The sequence below is a fragment of the Mustela nigripes genome, chromosome 12, assembly GCF_022355385.1.
Source record: "Mustela nigripes isolate SB6536 chromosome 12, MUSNIG.SB6536, whole genome shotgun sequence".
NCBI lineage: Eukaryota > Metazoa > Chordata > Mammalia > Carnivora > Mustelidae > Mustela > Mustela nigripes.
This window is the reverse complement of record NC_081568.1, coordinates 119,371,326-119,391,619: the sequence shown is the minus strand read 5'-3', so window position 1 is coordinate 119,391,619 and position 20,294 is coordinate 119,371,326. Positions and strand designations below refer to the sequence as shown.

Genomic DNA, 20,294 nt, shown 5'->3' with positions numbered 1-20,294 from the left:
TAAAAGGACGTAATACTAACTTTAGCCAAGTCTTAGTTGGTGCTGGAGGTTTGGCATCTGCCATAAAGATTTTGAAATACTACACTAAGTACAATAGATTTCTTTTTTTAAAATTCCTTATTTGTTAAACCATTACTGGCACAGTACTTACTGTGTTCATTTTCAACAAATGATAAAACTGCTACTTCTACTACTTCTGTACTCAATTCTCAAGAATCTGAGAACTTACAAAGAACTTAAAAACAACTTACACAAAGAACTAAAAGGAAGAGAATCAAAAACTTGGAAACTTATGATAGATAACTTAGTATACAAAGGAAACTACTTATTTATGGAAATAAATATGACGGCAGAGATCTACCAAAACTCATACACATTCTTCTGCTTAAATTACACATTATCTTGGTGGAAAAAATAACATTCTTCACTCTTTCAGTTTCTTTATTTGAAAGTACGTTTAATTCCAGATGGGTATTACATGTTACACAGATCTTGGTAGGACCACAACCAAGTCAAATCTAGAGTCAAAGATGCTCCAAAGATTCCAAGAAATGATCTGAAAACAAACTTAGCAAAATGTGTTGGGTCATGTCAATGGTCCATCCAAGCTGTACTCTGTCTCTGTCCGTGGCACCAGAGAAAGATCTGTAAACCTTCAAGATATCAGTCTAAAATGGATGGGTTAGCGCTCTGCCCACCTTACTCGTACCCCGATATCCCAGCCTCCCTTAATAGCCCAGATAAATTAATCTGTGTATTGATTCAGATTTTTCTAGAACATGTTTATATCTTCATAGTGATCCATATGTGGGCACATGAATTTATTAAATTTACAACCTGATATGTAAGAGTGGTGGTTTCCTTATTCATTCCAAATACCTTATTAATAAAACAAGTAATTTAAGCATTTAGAAAAGCATTTCAGAGATCCAGTTTCCCTTAAGAATATGAAGAACTGCTAAAACTGATTTATAAAACATGATCCATTTAAATATTTACATTAAACCTTAAGTTAACAGGAAATACACACGATACAATCTAATTTTGCAATTTTCAAAAGATGTTTTAAAACTGTGATAGTGTACAGTTTAAAGTGGTGAGGTATAATTGTTCTCTCCTTTACCTCTATGACTGCAGATTTTACTGCCTGTGGAGATGACCTCAGGAGGCTATCCTTGAGGCTCTTAATGAAAGTGAGGCTCTGGGGATGCCTGGGTAGCTCCGTTGGTTAAGCCACTGCCTTCGGCTCAGGTCATGATCCTGGAATTCTGGGATCGAGTCCAACATCAGACTCCCAGCTCCGCAGGGAGTCTGCTTCTCCCTCTGACCTTCTCCCCTCTCATGCTCTCTCTCTCTCTCTCAAATAAATTTTTTAAAAAATCTTAAAAAAAAAAAAGAAAGAAAAAGAAAGTGAGGCTCAAGCCCCCTCTCATGCTCTCTCTCTCTCTCAAATAAATTTTTTAAAAATCTTAAAAAAAAGAAAGTGAGGCTCAAGCCAAGCAGCCCTCCTGGCTTTGTGGGTAAACCCTGACACCTAGTTTCTAATAATCAGAGATTTGGTGACAAATTCTCTGGTTTTCTGATCCTTATACTTCATAATTGGATTCAAATTTTCCAGGAATGGTAAAAATTAGAAAACACTATTCGGGCTGAGATGAAGGAGGAAAAGGGGGAGGAAATGAAAGGATGCGAATGAAAGATTTTTTAAAAAGAGAATTGGCTATGTTTCCTTGAAGGTAAAACTGGCTGGGCAAAGTCCAGGATGCTAAGCAAGGCTAGAAAAAACACCAAAAAAGCAAAAAAGTAGCAAGTAGCATGCTATAAGGCAGTGTAGGGAGTGGGCGATGTGGCTAATCTATCGCAGCTCTGTCTGTATATCTACATTCACATCTCCACATATCTCCAGTATTCAGGAAGTTTACATTTAAGTAAGCTACTGAACTGGACTTCCCCCACCTCAACATCATACATCTGTCAGCTAGAGACAACTGCTGAGAGCCGGCAGCTGCGGTGGCTGGTTTCTTGGGGCTTCTTACTGGTTGAGACAAAATACCCAAGACTTTGACGTGGGCTTTACTGACTTCAAGCCCACATGTGATGAGCTCTTTCTACTGACCATTTAAGAACTAACCAGTAGCCAAGTCCTCAGAGTGGGAAGATTCCTCTCCAGCCACTTAATATTTTTGGCTATGGTTTCCAAAATCATTTGAAAAGTATCCAGATGTAACCCTTGTGCCTTAAGAGACTCAAAAAACAGTTTCACCTGAAAAATAAGCAAGAAAAAAATTACTGACATGGTTCACGAAATACTTGTTCTTGCAAAGGGTTTCAAATCATATGTACAACAGAGTAATCCTCTCTCTTGCAAACTTTAAATGGTCATTTTCCTGTCTTTTGGGGGTTTAATTAGTATTTCACTTTATCTTCAAACAATGTAAGACAGGAATGATAAATACTCATCTTACAAGTAAGCTCACTATGGGTAAAAATGTTAAATGATTGAGCCAAGTCATATGGTAAGTAGTGGGCCAAGACTTAAGTTCTAGAATTCTGAGTTTCCTTCGAGGGTAAATAATTCAAGATTTATTTTGGAAAGAAGATGGAAAACATTAGAATGCTTAGGAATAAAAAAAAAAAAAAAAGTGGAGGGGCACCTGGGTGGCTCAGACCACCCTGGGAAGCCTCTGCCTTCAGCTCAGGTCACGATCCCAGGGTCCTGGGATCTAGCCCTGAATTAGGCTCTCTGCTCAGCGGGGAGCCTGCTTCCTCCTCTCTCTGCCTGCCTCTCTGCCTACTTGTGATCTCTGTCTGTCAAATAAATAAATAAAATCTTTTAAAAAATTAAAAAATAAAAAAATTTTTAAAAAGTGGAATTATCAACAACAGTAAGTTTTGTTAATAAAAGACCTTTAAGTATTCTTCCAAGCTTCAATATAGTCACTTCTGCGATCATACACTATGAAGGAAATAATAAGCAAGGACTCATCTCTGAAGTGTAAGTTTCATTTTGAATGTTATGAACACCTGTATTTTAAGAGGGTCTAGTCCTGTCCCTTCCATTTACTGGCTATGTATCATTGGGCAAACTACTCCTTTTCTTTTAATAAAATGAGAACTTTACACCAGATTATATCTAAGTTCACTTTCATTTTTACAACTTGAATATTTATTTTTCAGTTGTTAGCAGAAGAGAGTCACAAACCTCTTGCAGCTCTTCCTTGGAAGAGAAGTGAGATGTTGGGCCAACGATGATCATTCTCATAGCAAATGAGCCCAAGTCAAACCTGAAAATGAGAAGGAAACCCACAGATTTAAGTAATAGGAATACGGACCTTATCTTTATATGTTTTTAAAATATAGGACATTAATAACTATATGATAAGCTTGTGCAATACAATATATTCTATTAATTACCCTAAGAATAACTCATTCATCCAGTAAAATCCCAAAGCTATGAAATGTATCAAATTTGACCATAAGATAAAAATGAAGATAAAGACCATTTAGGAACTGGGGGCGCCTAGGTGGCTCAGTTGTTTGGGTGACTGCCTTCAGCTTGTGTCATGATCCTGGAGTCCCAGGATCAAGTCCCGCATCGGGTTCCCAGATCCATGGGGAGTCTGCTTCTCCCTCTGACCTTCTCCCCTCCCATGCTCTCTCACTCACGCTCGCTCTCTCTCAAAAAAAAAAATAAAATCTTAAAAAATATATTTTACAAGACTTTTTAGGAAGTGTGACGATCTTACTCAGTAGTGTTTGTGTTTAAATTTATGTTTTTGCTTAAAGAAGCATTCTCTATTTTTTTTTATTATGCACTCTATTGGTAAAGATTTTTTGCCGAAGAACTTCCCAATATACGTATTTTTACTTATGTATTACATACATGTACTATGTTATAGGTTCAACAGAAAGTGTAATAGCATAAGAACTTATATATGTAGTGAGATGTTCTCCTTGCACTCTCATGTACTATCTTGCACACTTCCCCATCCCATTTTGGAGATCCACTGCTTTTTAAACTGTATTTTGTGGGGGCCAATGTTATTCGGTTAAACTCTTCATTTCCAGCCCCAGAATTCATCCTTCACCCCAATGTTGTCTACAGAGAATTTATAGCATAAGTCCAAGGGATTTGTGTTAAAGAGCAGAGCACAGATACATCCCAGAAATGATTCCAAGTCTAGACTGTGCACATGGTCAGGCACAAGGGTCATTTCCAGTGACAAAGGAAATCTACGGCATTGCAGAAAAAGTATGATCATATCAGGGGAGGGAACAGATAGTCAAGCAAACGACCCAACCAATGATTCCAGTGATCTTTAAGGAAACACACACACACATTTTATATATACATATTATATATACATATATATATATGTATATATACACACACACACACACACATATATATAATAAAAATATACATTTTTTAAAGCAGTAAAGCAGTTTCTGTTTGGTCCCATGTGGATGTCAAACTCCTTAAAAGCCTGGGAGGGGGTGAAAATGTTCTTTTTGTTTACACAAGATTCTGGGGACTCTAAGTCCTTCATGGCTAACAAATGAGATGGAAGAGGAACCAGGGGTGACTGAAATCAAAGATACTAACTGACACTAAAATAAACAGAGCAGACTACACAGGTCTCAGATTCTGGATATTTTCCATATAGTTCATAAGTGACATTTTGGTTTTAGATAAGAAATAGCTGAGAACCTTAGCAGGGGTTTGTTGTGAGAGAAAGCACTCCTATCCTATACCTTCCACTGAAGTCTAATCATTATTTGTTCTTTCTGAGGGATATTTTAGGGCCAAGAGCATGCTGGAGTGAACTCTGGTTCTCCCAGGGGTTGAAACCCTAGAAAAGACGCAGAACTGATGAAGTTTTAAAGAGGGGGTGTCTCCCAAAACACTTCTGATCAGATTTCTTTCATCTCCTCTAAGCTCTCCACTGAGCCAGTTCCACAGGGGAACTGAGGGTGGGGATTAGTGTTCATCAAAATTCCTGAAACTCTCCATGAACAAAGCAGGCGGAATGTGTTCGATGCAGTATATATGGATTGCTTGGATTCTTCTGGGCTGGTGAGGAAGCTAGGAGGACCATGGTGGCCCAGGAGTTCTTTGCCTGGGAAGGGTGAGAGAAATCTCTTTCCCACTCACTTCTCACTCCTCTCCTCACATCTGGACAGAGTAATTCAGGGTATTAAATTTTCAAACGAATAGAGTTCATCAAACTATTTGGGTAGAAATAAGATTTATGTGCTTTGGGGGATGCATCATGGTACTTGGTTTCAGGTAACTGAATCATCTAGGTAGAAGAACACACATTGGATGTAAATGAATACCAACTTTTTTAGGAGATGGGTCCAATTTTCTCTTAAAAAATTCCAGGCTAGTTGCTGCCCCTTTGGATTTCTGGCAATCACATAAAAAAGAGTGGACAACTCCTGTGTCTTGATGACTTCTCCTTCCATTCCTAGTTCAATTAATCTGAAGAAATAAAGATCATTTGACTTCTCATGGCATGTGTCATATAATGGAAATTAACTCAGGTTATCAATATATTAAGAGTAGAAGAGAAAGAAAGAGGCATGATAGAATTATAACTTACCAAAAACAGTAGTAAATTCCTTACTAATATTTTTAATGTTCCAGCTAAATTTTCTTTTTTTTCTGGCAGTAATTTTATTCACTTATTATTTCAAAGAAATTAATCAGCATCTTGTACAACACCTTATACCCAAGAATGCATTCTTGCGTTCACTTTTCTCCAAGGTTTTGAAAGTAAAATGTAGCTATTTGTCCAATATTGGTCACCTGATTAATAACTAGGAATATCTGTTTTGATCATTTGCATTTTGTCCATATGTATTTTTCAGAAGTAAATTCAAAGCAAATCAAATTTTGATTCAATTCTTTTATGACTTTGAAGTTGGTGGTCAATATTTTAGTGACTTCATTGGATTTTTATCAGTTTACTTTTAACAAGTTGGTTTAATTAATGCACTTACTTCTTTAACTTTTCCTGATGTTGGCTGGTTGACAATGCATACAGAATTTTCTTTTTTTCAGCACCTGACATGGACAGTCCATATTGCTCCAAAAGGTAATTCCAACCTATTGCTGTGTGAGCACCCACAGAATACACGACCTCTAAAACATCCGACGGAATGCTATAGTATGAGGAACAAAGTGAAGGAAAAAGTCCTATGAAACAGCGTAATCCCTGTGATCGCTGGGCATCTTCCTGATTGTAATAAACACCAGAATCCATTTTGCCACCACATACACACTTTTGATGCCCCCAAGTCATTGGTTTCTCATCAAATATGAAATCTGGGGTCAAATTTCAGGTCTCTGGTATTGGGTGATGAAGAAGTAGACTTTTTTAAAAGGTAACCTCTCAAAAAAAAAAACACACCAACTTTTAACAGATGATCACTGCTGTTTTGACTGCTTATACATTTCACATTGCTTTTTATCTTTAAGACACACTTTCGGAGCTTGTGCAACCCCCTCCCCCCACTTCTACCTTCTGGCAATCTTTCTGTCACCGTGCCAATCCCTCCAAGCCCTCCCACTAAGGGGACCTAAATCTCACTTCCCACAAAATCTATTGAGCACTTACTATATGCTAGCATGAAACAAAGGTTTGTAATTCCCAGCATGGCTTTACCCTACCATGCCCCCTGCCCCATACCATCTTCACTGAAAGGTTTCAGATCTAACATCTTGCTTAATCAAAGACTTTTGCATCAAAGTGAAAGGAACAAAGAACAGGACAGATGTCTAGGTTTACTTTAATTTTCCACTGGATTCCATCCACTGAGAGAAGAGTTCAGTTGCCTTCTGGATGCAAGGAGCATGGTTCAGGTAACAGGCCAGTTTTAGGATGGTCGATCGAAGCATCCTGTCCCAGACAGAGCCCTTGTCACTCCAGCTTTGCCTGTCAATCACTGGCTTAAAATACTGGAGAATGTAATGCTGCCGAAAGAAGAGGATGATTTACAGAGAGGCTAAATTTAGTACTTAACACAGCTCTTACCCGCCAAAAAGGATCAACTCTAAACTGCCTGCATGAATCTTGCCCAAACACAGAACTATTTGGCTTTGTATTTTCTCCTTGTTTTCTGGGCCCCACCTACCATATTTAAACAGAGTTTTTGCATTAAAATGGGGTTTAATTTCCTATCTGAGGGTAGAATATCATTGACAAAAGATAAAATCACACTTAGAAGGAATATTTTGCTCACGATCCTGATAGGATCGTCTTAGGTTGGTGATGACAAGAAATGAGAGATTTCCAACCACTCAGTGCGGTTGACGGTGCCATCAGCCAGTTCCCTCAGCTTCTTAAAGATTTATCCCCAGAAGTTCACACAAACAGACCAAGTCTCGCCCATCCTCCAGACACTCTCTACTTAGTGAATTTCCTGGAAGTGATACAAACCTTGAGGTTTTCTGTGACATCTGAAACATTCCTTCTCTCCATCATGCGGTAAAACAGCTCTAAGTATTCCAGACCTTTGAGAAGTGCGGGAATGCTTGCTTCATGTTGGAGATAACGAGTCAGGTCAAGGGCTTTGTCTAGGGTCAACCTTCCTGCACTGAAGGATGAAACAAGGTTGGGTGTGTGTACATAACTTAGAGTTCTTACTATTCTTTTTTTTTTTTTTTTAAGATTTTATTTATTTATTTGACAGAGAGAGATCACAAGTAGGCAGAGAGGCAGGCAGAGAGAGAGGAGGAAGCAGGCTGCCTGAGGAGCAGAGAACCTGATGCGGGGCTCGATCCCAGGACCCTGAGATCATGACCTGAACTGAAGGCAGAGGCTTTAACCCACTGAGCCACCCACACACCCCCAGTTCTTAGTATTCTTAATATTAACACAAATATGATCTAATGAGCAATGGGAGGAACAATTCAGCCAGACCATTGGGTTTAAGTCCTAGATCTGCCACTGACTAGTTCTATGATCTTGGGCAAATTACCTAACCTTTCCCGGCCTCAGTTATATCCCTTATACATGAAAGTAACAGTAGTATCTTGTGCTGTTGTAAGGATTAAGTGACTTCATTCACACAGAGTGCTTGGAGTCATTCCTCACATGCAGTAAGAGATTTATAAAGGAAATATTAGCTAATATTAATAGTTAGGACCAAATAATAGCAAGGTTTTCACATGTTGGGTGATTCTCTAATGGTTTCACTTGTGGATTTGAATTGTTCCTCCAAGTGGATTTGGAACTTTGAGGACAAAGTTTGTCCTTCCTTTTTTTAATGTCCCTTCTAGAGCCTAACAGAGAAGTAGTGTTTATTCTGAGTAGGACAAAAAAAGTACTTCCATCTTTTTTTAGAATCTAATTAGACTCCAAAGTTATATGGCTTCTCTGTATTTTCTTTTAATGAAAAGAACAAACAACAAAACTATTATTCTGAATACCAAACATTAGGGCCTCTTCTGCAGAGGAAATAAACCATTATATCGTCATTTTGCAAAGTGGTTCTCACATGTGTTTCTGACAGAACTTGTGTCTGCACGTGGTCTGTAAACTATTACTGCCAGCATTCAACTCGAAGATTAAGCATAATAGTCTGATATGGAAACAGATTCAAGAACAAAAGACATTTCTATTGAATTTTCATTAGCATAATGCTCTACCTCCTTTGGGTTTTTAAATGTTCAATTTTTATCTAAAAAGAGGAAACCGAAACTAGCAAGAAGTGAAATTAAGAAGAACCAACTCTTGAGACTTTTCTTAAACACAATTATATACTTCTTTCAAACAGACTTATGGAAAAGTTTCCACAGTTTTTGTCTGAAGACGGAGGGCTGAATTATATGCACTATGATTCTATGGTTTGCTGTATTTTTTAGTGTAGTTATCTGCAAAACGTCACGATTCCTTCCCTTGTTTGTTACTGTCATGCCGTACAGTGTAGCTGATACCCTAGAGGATCAGCAACAGGAAAAACTAGGTAAAATATTCCAGGGTCCCATTGTAAAAAGGGTGTTGAACACAAAAATGACCTCATATTAATCCTGTTTTTCTTATTTGTCAAGCCTAATTTGTTTCTTACAAAAACAAACACCATTATTTACTTTTATACTTATCTACTAAAAAAAAAAAATCAATCTTAACATTCATTTAAGAGGATTGCTTTTCTTTTTATGTAACTATTGTTACACCACCAATCATCATGCAAAATGTTACCTGAAGGTTGATTCAGCTTATAAATAAACACATATGTGAGCTTATACTTTAGCCCAACAGAAAAAAAACCTGTATCTTATTAGTACACCGTTCTATACTTATGAGTATACAGTTTCAGCTATTTGGTACCTTTGTGAAATAAAACTATATTCCTGAAAAGCCAATTTGGGTATGGGACTAAAAGGAACAAATAGTTTTTCTGTAAAGAATTTAAAGTTGTCGTTTCAATTCCATTCAACCCAGATGAGATTCAAGAGTTAAGTTATGCTTAATTAATATGAAAATGCAATTAAAATAAATGTCCATTCCTTGGCTAAATTCTGTCTTCAGAACAACTATGATCTCTGATTACTTCTTTTAACTCTTAAATAGATATTTTATAAAGCAGGGAAGATGCGATAAATATTAAGGGAGAGTAGCAAGTAAAAATACTTTGACCTAGTATGAGAGTTTTAAATTGTTTCCTTATTGACTGAGTTTTATGATAAAGTTAATATAAACAAATTATGAAACAGTTGGAAATTAGAGAGGGAAGGAAAAATGCCTCATAATTTCACTACACATCACATTCACTAATAGCACTTTGGAATATTTCCTCCTCTCTTCCCCCACACTTTTAGCTAATAATTTTTTTTTTTATATAGTTGCAACAAAATAATACACAAATTCAGATTCTTCTTTTTTCCAACTTCACATTATTTGAACTGCATTTCTATGCTGTTGCTTCATCTTCCTCTTCAAAACAGGATGTTTTAAACGATTTTTATTAGATAATACTAATACTACTAATAGCTAACATTTATTGAACATTTATTGAACTGTGCTTAGTGCTTTAGTGGCATTATCTTATGCAATCCTTGAAACAGCCCTTTATATTAGATATTTTTATTTAAATCTGGAATTTTAAAGACTAGAGAAGTACTAAAGACTAGAAAAATTAGGCTTAAAATGTTTAAATAATTTGCCTCAGGTCAAAGAAGAATTGAAGAGATAATACTTGAAGTCATCTATTTTAAACCAAAATTTGTATTCTTAACTTCATTAACCTGGCCACCTCGTTTTTCCACTGATTCATTAATAACAGTTGGGTTTCTTCTGCTAAATTTAGACAACCTATAAATTTATTGGCAGAAAGAGCAAAAGAGATTTTGCAACTATTTGAAATATTGGTTTTCATTGTTAAATTGTCAATATTCTTCAGTGTTCCTATTCCTACATTTTTAACTCATCTTCTTTGCAATCTACTCAGAGCTTCTCCTTTGACCAGACAGACCTTCTCCAATGAACCGTGGCTTACTTCCCAGCTAGTCTATCATGTAACCATCCCCACAGTTGTGGGATGGCCACATTCCTAGCCCATCCTGACTTCAATGTGCTCTGCTACAAGTGTTCCTGAGACATGAGCTGAGGATTAAGCTTTCAATCTCTCCTTTTCTCCTTACTAAAGAATTCTGTTATTGTACAGAGAAGCTTCTCCTGAGAAATGTCCTGCTGGTTACTCTCACTCAATTTGACCTAGATAAACATCTGAAAGGAAATAATATGTCACACTAAATAAAATGAATATAGTAATTCTCAGAATAGGAAAAGCTTACAATGCACATTATTTCACCTGACTCCTAATTTTTTTCCATTGGGGATCTTGTGACGGGATTTATTCTACATATTTTTCTGCTGATGATAAATGAGAAAAGAAAGAAAACACTTTGTCTTTCCAGGAAAATCTAAGGAGGAATAAACATAAGGAGCCAGTTTCTCCTTCATTTCCCTTTCAATTTCATATTGATTTCTACGGTGTGAGCCAAGTAACAAATGGATTGCGCACTTGATTTAACATTTAAAATCATAAAGGTTAAGACTATATTACACTTTTTTGTTCAACAGATTACATAGGTATTTGGTGAAACAGCAAGCTACTCACCTAAATTTTAAATCTGTCATCAAAAGCTTAAATGCTTAGAGGGTCCACCCTAAGTGACTGAAACAGGTCACTCGTGTACCATTTGGGACTTTGGTGCATGGGACAGTAAAAGCCTTGCTTCAAGAAGGACGCTGCATCCTCCTCTACGTGGGAATGAAGGTCCATAGTTGCCACATCTCACGTTCAAAAGAGATTCCAGAAGTCAGGATTTGTACATAAATTTCCCCACATTTTAAAATGTCAGATTACGTGTTTAAATACTGTATTGGTCAAAAACCTTATCAGTAGATAAGCTTTGATCTAGTGGCCAGTATTTGACCTTCATTCAGATCCATCACATATGAATGAACAGTACTGAATGTTTGATTTTAAAATCTATCATATCTGGTTATGAATAACTTATTTCCTGTGAAATGGAATGAAATTTTGCATTACCTTACTAGCTGAAATGCATCATGAATCAGACCTACTCTGTCCTTAGGTCTGAGAAGTGTGTGGTTCTGATTCAGCTGTGTGATTACTTGGTCCCATCCGTGCCCCTCATAGTGAACAATGTAGTAGCCATTTGAGTCCACGTTGAATTTCACCCAGCTGGTCTTTTCAGATAATTCCAGAGTATCTAGGAGGAAGAAATTGGCATAGCATTTTATTAACAATATACATACCAGGAACATCTCCAAAACTGTTAGTTCTCATGCTATTACTAATTAATCAGTAGGAAGACAAAGTTTTGGAAGAATCATTATGATATTCATTTTCACAGTCTACTGAATGGGTGTTTTTTTTTTTTGGTGAATTATGGTCTTATTAAATTAATAAATAAGTAAATTTGTTCTCAAAAGCAGTCTCTGCAGGTCTAAGAGGCCCAGTTCATCAGATAATAAGCATGATCAGAATTTGACTTATTTGTGGCCTTGTCACTGGTCATTGCAATATGTATATGTAGATAGGTGATCCACTTGTCTAGTCCTCATTTTGGATGAAATAAAGATTCCAGGTTGAACATGACATTATGACGGAAACCTTCTCATATTTCAGTGAGGTATTCAAAAGTGAAATTAAAATTATATTATGTATTTTTAATATGACAAACATTATCCTATGTCATCAAAATATCATTATCATATTATCTCAATAGATCTGTGAGACTTAGTCCTCATTCAAAATAAGATGAGAGAACTGAAGCTCAGGAGGAGTAAAGAAATTGTCTAAGGGTCACACATCTAATAGGTGACATAGTAAGGAGTTGAACCCAGAGCCAATGCATTCCAAATTCATTCCAATACGTATTTTTGCCTTGTGGCATAAGAGCTGGGTTAGTAGTTTTTAAGGGATATAAGAAAGAAAACCCTCATTTCCTGATATAAATACAAACCTATCTCTGAATGCTAAACGCACAAGAAAACTTTCCAGTGAATAGAAAATTCAAATTTTCCAACTAAAGAGTTCTTTTAGTAATTAATAAATGGAGAAATGAGGACTTCCCTGGACATAAATCTTTTATTTTGAAATTTACTTACAGTAACTTTCCTCCACATAGCCCAGAACATGTTTAATTTCAGAACTGAAAGACCTATTTGGCTCATGAGTTCATTACCTGTCCTTGATTTTAGAACATGTCTATGGATCACATTAGAGGAACTCGTGGTGTAGGTCAATGGAATATGCCACAGGTACCTGTGTCAGAAGATGGAGATGGTTACAGACTGAACGAATGGCCCATTTAATGTTCACATTGTCAGACTCAGATAGGTTGTAAAAGGCACTTAATGGCCCATCTTTCACACCACCAGGGGCCCTATAAATTTTATAGGCTGAGACTTACAGATCCTTCAGTATGCAAAAATTCTTCCATACAATTATAGAGGTGCTATATATACCTGGTTGAGCTCTGCCACAATTATCTGTGCCATTGTTGTCCAAATCTCATACCATAAATTCTTCTGATTGTTTTCTTCTAAGCAAGAGAAAAAAATCCAGTCTTCCTTTCATATTTCCAAAAACTCTGGCAGCCTGATATTAATTCAAACAACCAAAGAAAACTTCAAGAAAAGCCTCAAGAGATAAAGATCTGACCTCAATATGATTTCCACTTATCCTTTTGTTCAACACAGCTACCCACACCCCACCCTTGCAACTGGTAAGTAACTGTAAGTAGTCACAACACCGCAATCTAGGATCTGCTGATCAGCCAAGTCCAGAAAAGCCGAATGGATTGGAGGAAAAGACCAATTTCAATGATACTTTGGTTACTTCTCAGTGGTCCTACTATGATAAATAACAGAAATTGGCTGGTGCATTTTTTTGCTTGCTAGCAGGTTTTACAATTCCTCTATTGCCATCAAGCCATATTAGCTATAGTAATCTTGTACATGTAAAATCAAGTCCTTGAAAATACCAACAGGTGAAAAAACAGAAAAAGGAATAATTGAGGATGTACCTATTAGTCTTCAGAAAAATATAAAACAATGAAAGAAATAGCATATGTAGACTTTAATCTAGTAAAGGGATAATCTACATGTTAACCCATAAGGTATTGATAATTAACAAAGCAATTGAAAAATTATACAAAAAGGTAAAAGCAGACACATAGATATTGCCAAGATTTAACAGAATGATCTGGATTGACCTTTGGCTCCAGAAGGAAAGGAATTTTTTTCCAGATAAACATAGCTGGGAGTGAAAAAGAGGGAAAGTAGCATTTCTTGAGTTTGAATAAGCATGAATCAGATGATAATAATTTTATAAGAATCATCTAAATACAGAGGAAAAATACAGATCGTTGTAGTAGATATTTGTTACTCTGGCCCATCCACAGCATTGAACGCCCTCGTGATAGTTTGATAAGTTATAAAAGTGTGAATCCTGCCTTCCCAGGAATGAATCACCATTAAATTTTTCAGGTTGTGTTGTCAGGATATAAATAGTTTTAAGCTCTCTGAGTTTCAGACTTTAGAAGGACATACGGAAAAATGAAATGCGTGGATAGAGAAGTGGCATAAAAGTTGCTGTTGGGGGGCACCTGGGTGGCTCAGTGGGTTAAGCCACTGCCTTCGGCTCAGGTCATGATCTCGAGGTCCCGGGATCGAGTCCCGCATCGGGCTCTCTGCTCAGCAGGGAGCCTGCTTCCTCCTCTCTCTCTCTCTGCCTCTCTGCCTACTTGTGATCTCTGTCTGTCAAATAAATAAATAAGACCTTTAAAAAAAAAAAAAAAAGTTGCTGTTGGATTGGAAATGGGCAACTGACCAAATAGAAAAGAAAAACAATATGTTGTCTGTGTTAAAGACCTTGAATTTGCTTCTGATTGTCAGAAAAATTCTAGAATTGTTATGAGACAGATACATCCCTAGAAAAAGAAATAACAATAAGAGTCAGAACAGATTCACTTGTATTATTTCATTTTAAAATTGACCTCATTCATCTTATGGATGGAACTAATAGATCAGAGAATTGTGGACAGTGTTGTGTTTCTTGATTTTAGTAAAGCCTTGAACGCGGCTTCTTGGGATAGGCTGGTGAAGGAGATATGATAGTACGGTTCATTGGATTCACTTTCATTATTACCAAGACACAGCATATGTTTTAAGACAACGCATTCACAGTCAGTGACTGAAAAACAAAAGGCCACAGGAGGTTGAATTCACAGGATTCACAGGAATGTAATTCACCCCCAGAGGATATATTTTCTCTTCAGATAGGATGTAGAACTGTCATAACAATTTCTATGTATGCTCTAGTCACCCAACCTATGAGGCCCCAGAAATCTAGGATGGAAAAGAGTGGGACATATTTGAGCAGAGCTATGCATCAGAGCCCAGCGGCTGCTGCAGAATTATCAAGAACACAAGGACACAGTAACGCTGTCTGGGGCCCAGCCTGAAGCTCTTTCAGTCTGTTACCAAGGCTGGGTCAGGCCTCTGCTGCCTGTGTAGAAAGAGCATCCACCATGTTGCCCAAGAAACTAAAGAGCAAGCGGAGATACAGTGACCTAGGCGAACAGAAGAAAAGCAGCCACCTTTCCTGCAGGGCCCTCCATTCAGGGTCCTCTCTGGAAATCCCGCTCAGGAAGCGCTCCTGCTGCAGCCTGAGGGAACGCCCTTCTCTTGTGATCACCACCAGGGGAATTCCTTTCTGCAGAGTCCAGGTCCCCATCATCTCCTTGAGCTCCGTGCTTTCTTCCCGGAAGGCGAGCTGAAATGACAAGTGACTTCGGTGACTCCAGAGGGAGGAGAGAAGCCCAGGAGAGCAGAAATGCACAATCTCCTTGGATGGCGGAAACAAGGCTTGAGGAGGAAGAGGGGGGCCTCAGGCTGTCAGCTCAGGGCTGGAACTGGAGCCGGGCTGCCCCATAGGTGCTCTCTGCAAGCTGACTGAAGGAGGGATGTATGCAGCAGCTAGAGGGTTAACATGCGGTGGCAAAAGTCCCAGAGGAAGGCCTTGCTCTAGACTGGAGCTCCCTCCTGCTCCACTGCAAACCAAAAGCCCAGAAAACAAAACAGAACAAAACCGCCTCTCCATTTTAAGGACAGTGGAGTGGAGGTGTTTCAGAGAGAAATGTCTATCTTTAGGGGAGCTTTAAATACTCCAAAAGAACTGTATTATATCAATAGATGTCAACTGAATGGAGAAGAAAGCCTCTAGCTTCCTAGCTTCTCTTATGGACTTCTGATCACTGGATTATGCCGAATCTTCCTTTAAAAACTACAATTTATGGGATTCCTGTGCCTCTTCTTAAAAAGAGTTCCTCTTTTCTTCCACTAAAGTGTTCCACTAACTTCCCAGAAGTAAACAAAAAGACAGGGGCCTCTAGAAAACCATTCACCCTATTTCCAGACCTAACATATTTGGTTTGGCATTTTCCTAAGCCTGGAGGGTGCCAAGACAGCACTAACCAGGCAGAAGAATTCTGAGCCGAGATATTTTTAGCTAGCAGTGGGGTTGTGGGAAAGCTGAATTGTAACAAAAATATAGTAGTAACAGCATCATCCCCCTAAGAGGCCTGAACATTCCTTTTTCAGTCAACTTTGTTTCAAGGGAAACTGTGGAAGTCTCTTCCTTTCCAGTTATTTAAAGGGACAGTTGATGGGGCACCTGGGTGGCCCAGTCAGTTAAATGTCCAACTCTTGCTTTCAGCTCAGGTCATGATCTCATGGGTCAGGGGATCAGATGGAGCCCCACATCAGGCTGCCCCACCAAATGCTGGACCTGCTTGAAGAGTCTTTCCTTCTGCCTCTCCCCCCACTCTAGCACCCTCTCTCTCTCTCTCTCAAATAAATAAATAAATAGATAAATAAATCTTTTTTAAAAAAGGAATAGTTGGGCTCCTCTACATAATCACTTCGGATCACATGACACCCCAGATCTCTTCTACTCTAAGTTTTTTTTATACTTACTGTATTGCTTGTCATCTTGGAATCAGAATAACAAAATTCACCAGATGTAAAATCACCTAGACAATTCTATAAAACAAGAATGGAAGAACACTGCCATTTGGGTATTGATAGTTGGCTGAATATGCATATTAGACATGAATATAGACACTTAATAGCTCTATGAAAATTTAATTGCTTCAGACATGGTATGGAGCATAGTAGCTCATGAGAAAGGGGGAAGAAAAGCATCTTGGTAGTGACCATAGGAAAAGTTACTTATATACATAAAACAAAAAGTAATTTTTGTGTATTTCCTATGGTTGCTGCAAAGGCCCCCCCTTTTTTTTTTCCATTTTCATGAACTGTTATGTTCCTTACCATGTATATCTAGATCAATTAAATTTATATATATATATATATATATATATATATACACACACACATATATATTTCAAGTTTTCTAAAGAAGTACAATGTAGTAGAATGATTGTTGTAAAAATTAATTAGTTTGTTGACTTTTTCTTTGTTTTCTCTTTCCCTTGGGAAAGGTCCTACTTTATTCTTTTATTGTACGTGCTGCTCATGCCCCTATTTAGCATTTAGGCAACTGTGTCTAGTAGTAAACGTCTCCTATCATATCACAAATCCCTTGACTGGGGAGGGGAAATGCCTTTGCTTACCTGGGCATTCCTAATGACTATCACAGTAACAAGAGAATAATAAACTTTGAATTCAGAATTAAAATGAGACCTAAGAAAATCAACAACTTGTCATCAACGCTTAAATAACTAAGACTTAATGCTCAAGGGGAACTGTACATGGAAAAATAACACACACACACTTTCTAAGGCTCTCAAATGCTCTTAAATGATTTTATGAAAAATAACAACAAAGAATTCCTCTAATTCCCAAGTTACTATTGACACATGTTAGAAATGATGTGATGTGACACAGTGTTGAGGAAGATATCATTTCATACCACAGTTTCAATTGGCATCAGAAAGTGGTCAACTAGACCTGAGGACCTTTAGGAAAAGGTTAGATGGGAGACTTTCCTGATAACTAGGAAGAAGCTGTGAAGTTATTAGGAAAATGAATACTGAGCTTGGAATCAGAAGATAGATCTCAAATACTGACTCCTTCATTGCCTGTGTCTATACAACCTTGCACCAATTTCTCCCTCAATATTACTTTTCCCACCTATAAAAATGGGGCAAGAATGCCTACCTTACCTTCTTGAGATGGCTAATAAGCATGATGTGACTAAATTTAACATAGGAATATCCACAGTTGGCCTAAAAGAATCCTGAAATTCTTGGCTAAATTTCTCCTCTAATAACTCCCTGACCACCATGCACACCAAGGACATATTGTTTCTTGTTGAAGAAAGACAAGGTTGATGTCCACACACACACATAGCCAAGGAGAGGGAGAAAGTGAGGGATGGGAGAGAAAAGCAACATGAGGCTTGTTGAGAAGTTTAGGAGGACTCTGGAGAGCAAGCATCTAGATTTTCAGCAGGAAGTGATAGAAATTGATAAAAACATTTACATAGGTTGTACTAAAGACTCAAATGAGATAATGAGATAATGCTCTTGAAATATATTTTTAAACTATTAAGTGTTATATAAATATTGAACAATATTATGATTGGCCCTGGGCCATGAAGTGCTTACAAAGAGGACTCTTTTGTCTACAATGGCTTAGGGTTTGTCTATCTCTCTGCGTAAGCCTGCCAGTCCAATGCATCTATAAAAGACTATTTTACTCACAGTTGAAAACTTAAGAGTATTTTAATAATTCTTAGAATCATCTAAGCCTACTACATGTTTTCTTCATTTTACTTATCATACTACTTGAATCCCAATGACAAAAGAGACCAAGTGTTCCTTCATTAGCAATTAACTGTTCATTAATCACAACGCTAAATGCCCTGGCACCTAGAATAGATATGATTCTTGTTCTTTTTTTTTTTTTTTAAGATTTTTTTTATTTAGTTGACAGAGAGAGAGAGATATCACAAGTAGGCAGAGAGGCAGGCAGAGAGAGAAGGGGAAGCAGGCTCCTCACTTAGTAGAGAGCCTAATGTGGGGGGGCTTGATCCCAGGACCCTGAGATCATGACCTGAGCTGAAGGTAGAGGCTTAATCCACTGAGCCACCCAGGTGCCCCAATATGATTCTTGTTCTGAAGCAAATTTTATTATTATTACTATTGTTATTATTAAACTATTATAAGCTATTAAAAGACGACATCACTATGGGGGATAGATTCGTAAATGCACTTTTAGGTATTGAGCAGAAAGGCAAACCACTGGGGCACCTGGGTGGCTGTGTTGTTAAGTGCCTGTCTTCAGCTGGGGTCATGATCCCAGGGTCCTGGGATCAAAGCCCCACATGGGACTCTCTGCCTGGCATGCCTCTCCCACTCTGCCTGCTTGTGTTCCCCCTCTCGCTGTGTCTCTCTCTGTCAAATAAATTTTAAAAATCTAAAAAAAAAAGAAAAGAAAAGAAAAGAAAAGAAAGGCAAACCATTGAAGGGTGGAGTAGTCTGTAAGGAGAAGGTAAATTCTCAGCTAGAACTTAAAGGATGGATGGCGTTTGAATTGTTGGCAAGAAGAAAGGGTCCCCAGGTAGCAAGGACCCTTGAAACAAAAACGTGATGACATAAGGATTGAGCAGGATTTCTTCCGATGAGGGAGGAAATGTGTCTCACGCAATGGAAAATACATGCTGGACACTAAAGTTGAAAAAGTAGAGTTCAACCTTAAAATCGGGGCAGAGAAGTTTAGATATTCATGGCGGGAATTACAAAGTCATTAAAGATTTTGGAAAATGAGGAGATAAAAGTATTAGGTTATCCTTAGAAGGGAACCAAAGAAAAGGGCACCAGATACCAAAGGCCTGTGACTACCCCAGTGTGGATGGCATCTGGTTCCAAAGGAAAAAGAACGTGCTGCCTTCGATACAACTGGCAGAGTAGAAAGTGGAATACATGTTGATTGACTGACAATACAACTATTTATAAACCTTCATAATTAGCCTATTACATTTTAGATTTACCGACAGTCTACTGTTCCCCAGCATATGACTTACATTTGACAGACTGTTCCACAAATCATCATTTTTAGCATTTCCATAACTGAACGTCTTTAAGTAGTGAATAATTCCTTTGCGGAATTTCTCCTCATTCAGAAAATCCTTGAGCATATTCAAAATACAAGCTCCCTGAAAAAAAGAAAGAAATACAAAAAAAAAAAAAAAAGAAGATAAAGAAAAAGATAGTATGATTTGTTTTTTAAGGGAGCTTAAACTGTACGGAACATGGGTGGTGTCTGAAAACGGAACTTCAAATACAACAAAAGTATAACCAGTGGCGGGAATCAGCAACCAGTAAGTTCAACTGCTGATCTTACAAGCCTCATTACATTTCTACTGAAAGCAGAGCTCCCACAGCATTTACTACCTTGTTATAGGAAACGGAGTCAAACATTTCTGCTATCTGCGTAGGAGTTTCTGCTTGATTGGAGATAGGACGGGATGAATTTAATGAATCTTTTTTAATTACTGTAAAACACACGTCTGAAAAAGCATCATCCTAAAGAGGGAAGAAAATGTTTTCACTTTGAATTTGACACTTTCAAAGCAGTACAAAACACAGTAGGCTTAGGAAGATAATCATCATAGAAGTAGTCATTTCTTACAATTGATTGTAAGTTTCTTTCCCCTTATATAGTCCCCTGCCACCAATTCTCTACTTCATAAAGGCATAAATCCAACATTTCTTCAGACAT

At 37.7% G+C, this 20,294-nt stretch overlaps 1 protein-coding gene across 3 annotated transcripts in view; it reads right to left on the bottom strand.

Annotated features, from left to right (window-relative positions):
* Positions 1-426: 426 nt before the first annotated feature.
* Positions 427-20,294, bottom strand: part of ERAP2 (endoplasmic reticulum aminopeptidase 2) — a 40,119-nt gene continuing 20,251 nt past the window's right edge. For 2 of the 3 annotated variants that reach the window (XM_059418279.1, XM_059418278.1), the window contains 12 exons: positions 19,967-20,098; positions 19,597-19,728; positions 16,524-16,589; positions 15,146-15,321; positions 12,728-12,807; positions 11,566-11,749; positions 7,446-7,602; positions 6,795-6,979; positions 6,007-6,168; positions 5,345-5,485; positions 3,203-3,284; positions 427-2,263 (listed from right to left, as the gene is read on the bottom strand). In XM_059418279.1, coding sequence (XP_059274262.1) covers positions 2,120-2,263; positions 3,203-3,284; positions 5,345-5,485; positions 6,007-6,168; positions 6,795-6,979; positions 7,446-7,602; positions 11,566-11,749; positions 12,728-12,807; positions 15,146-15,321; positions 16,524-16,589; positions 19,597-19,728; positions 19,967-20,098 — 1,641 coding nt within the window. In that variant the 3' untranslated portion in view covers positions 427-2,119. The remainder of the gene's footprint in view (positions 2,264-3,202; positions 3,285-5,344; positions 5,486-6,006; positions 6,169-6,794; positions 6,980-7,445; positions 7,603-11,565; positions 11,750-12,727; positions 12,808-15,145; positions 15,322-16,523; positions 16,590-19,596; positions 19,729-19,966; positions 20,099-20,294) is intronic. The other variant, XM_059418280.1, reaches the window with a different exon arrangement.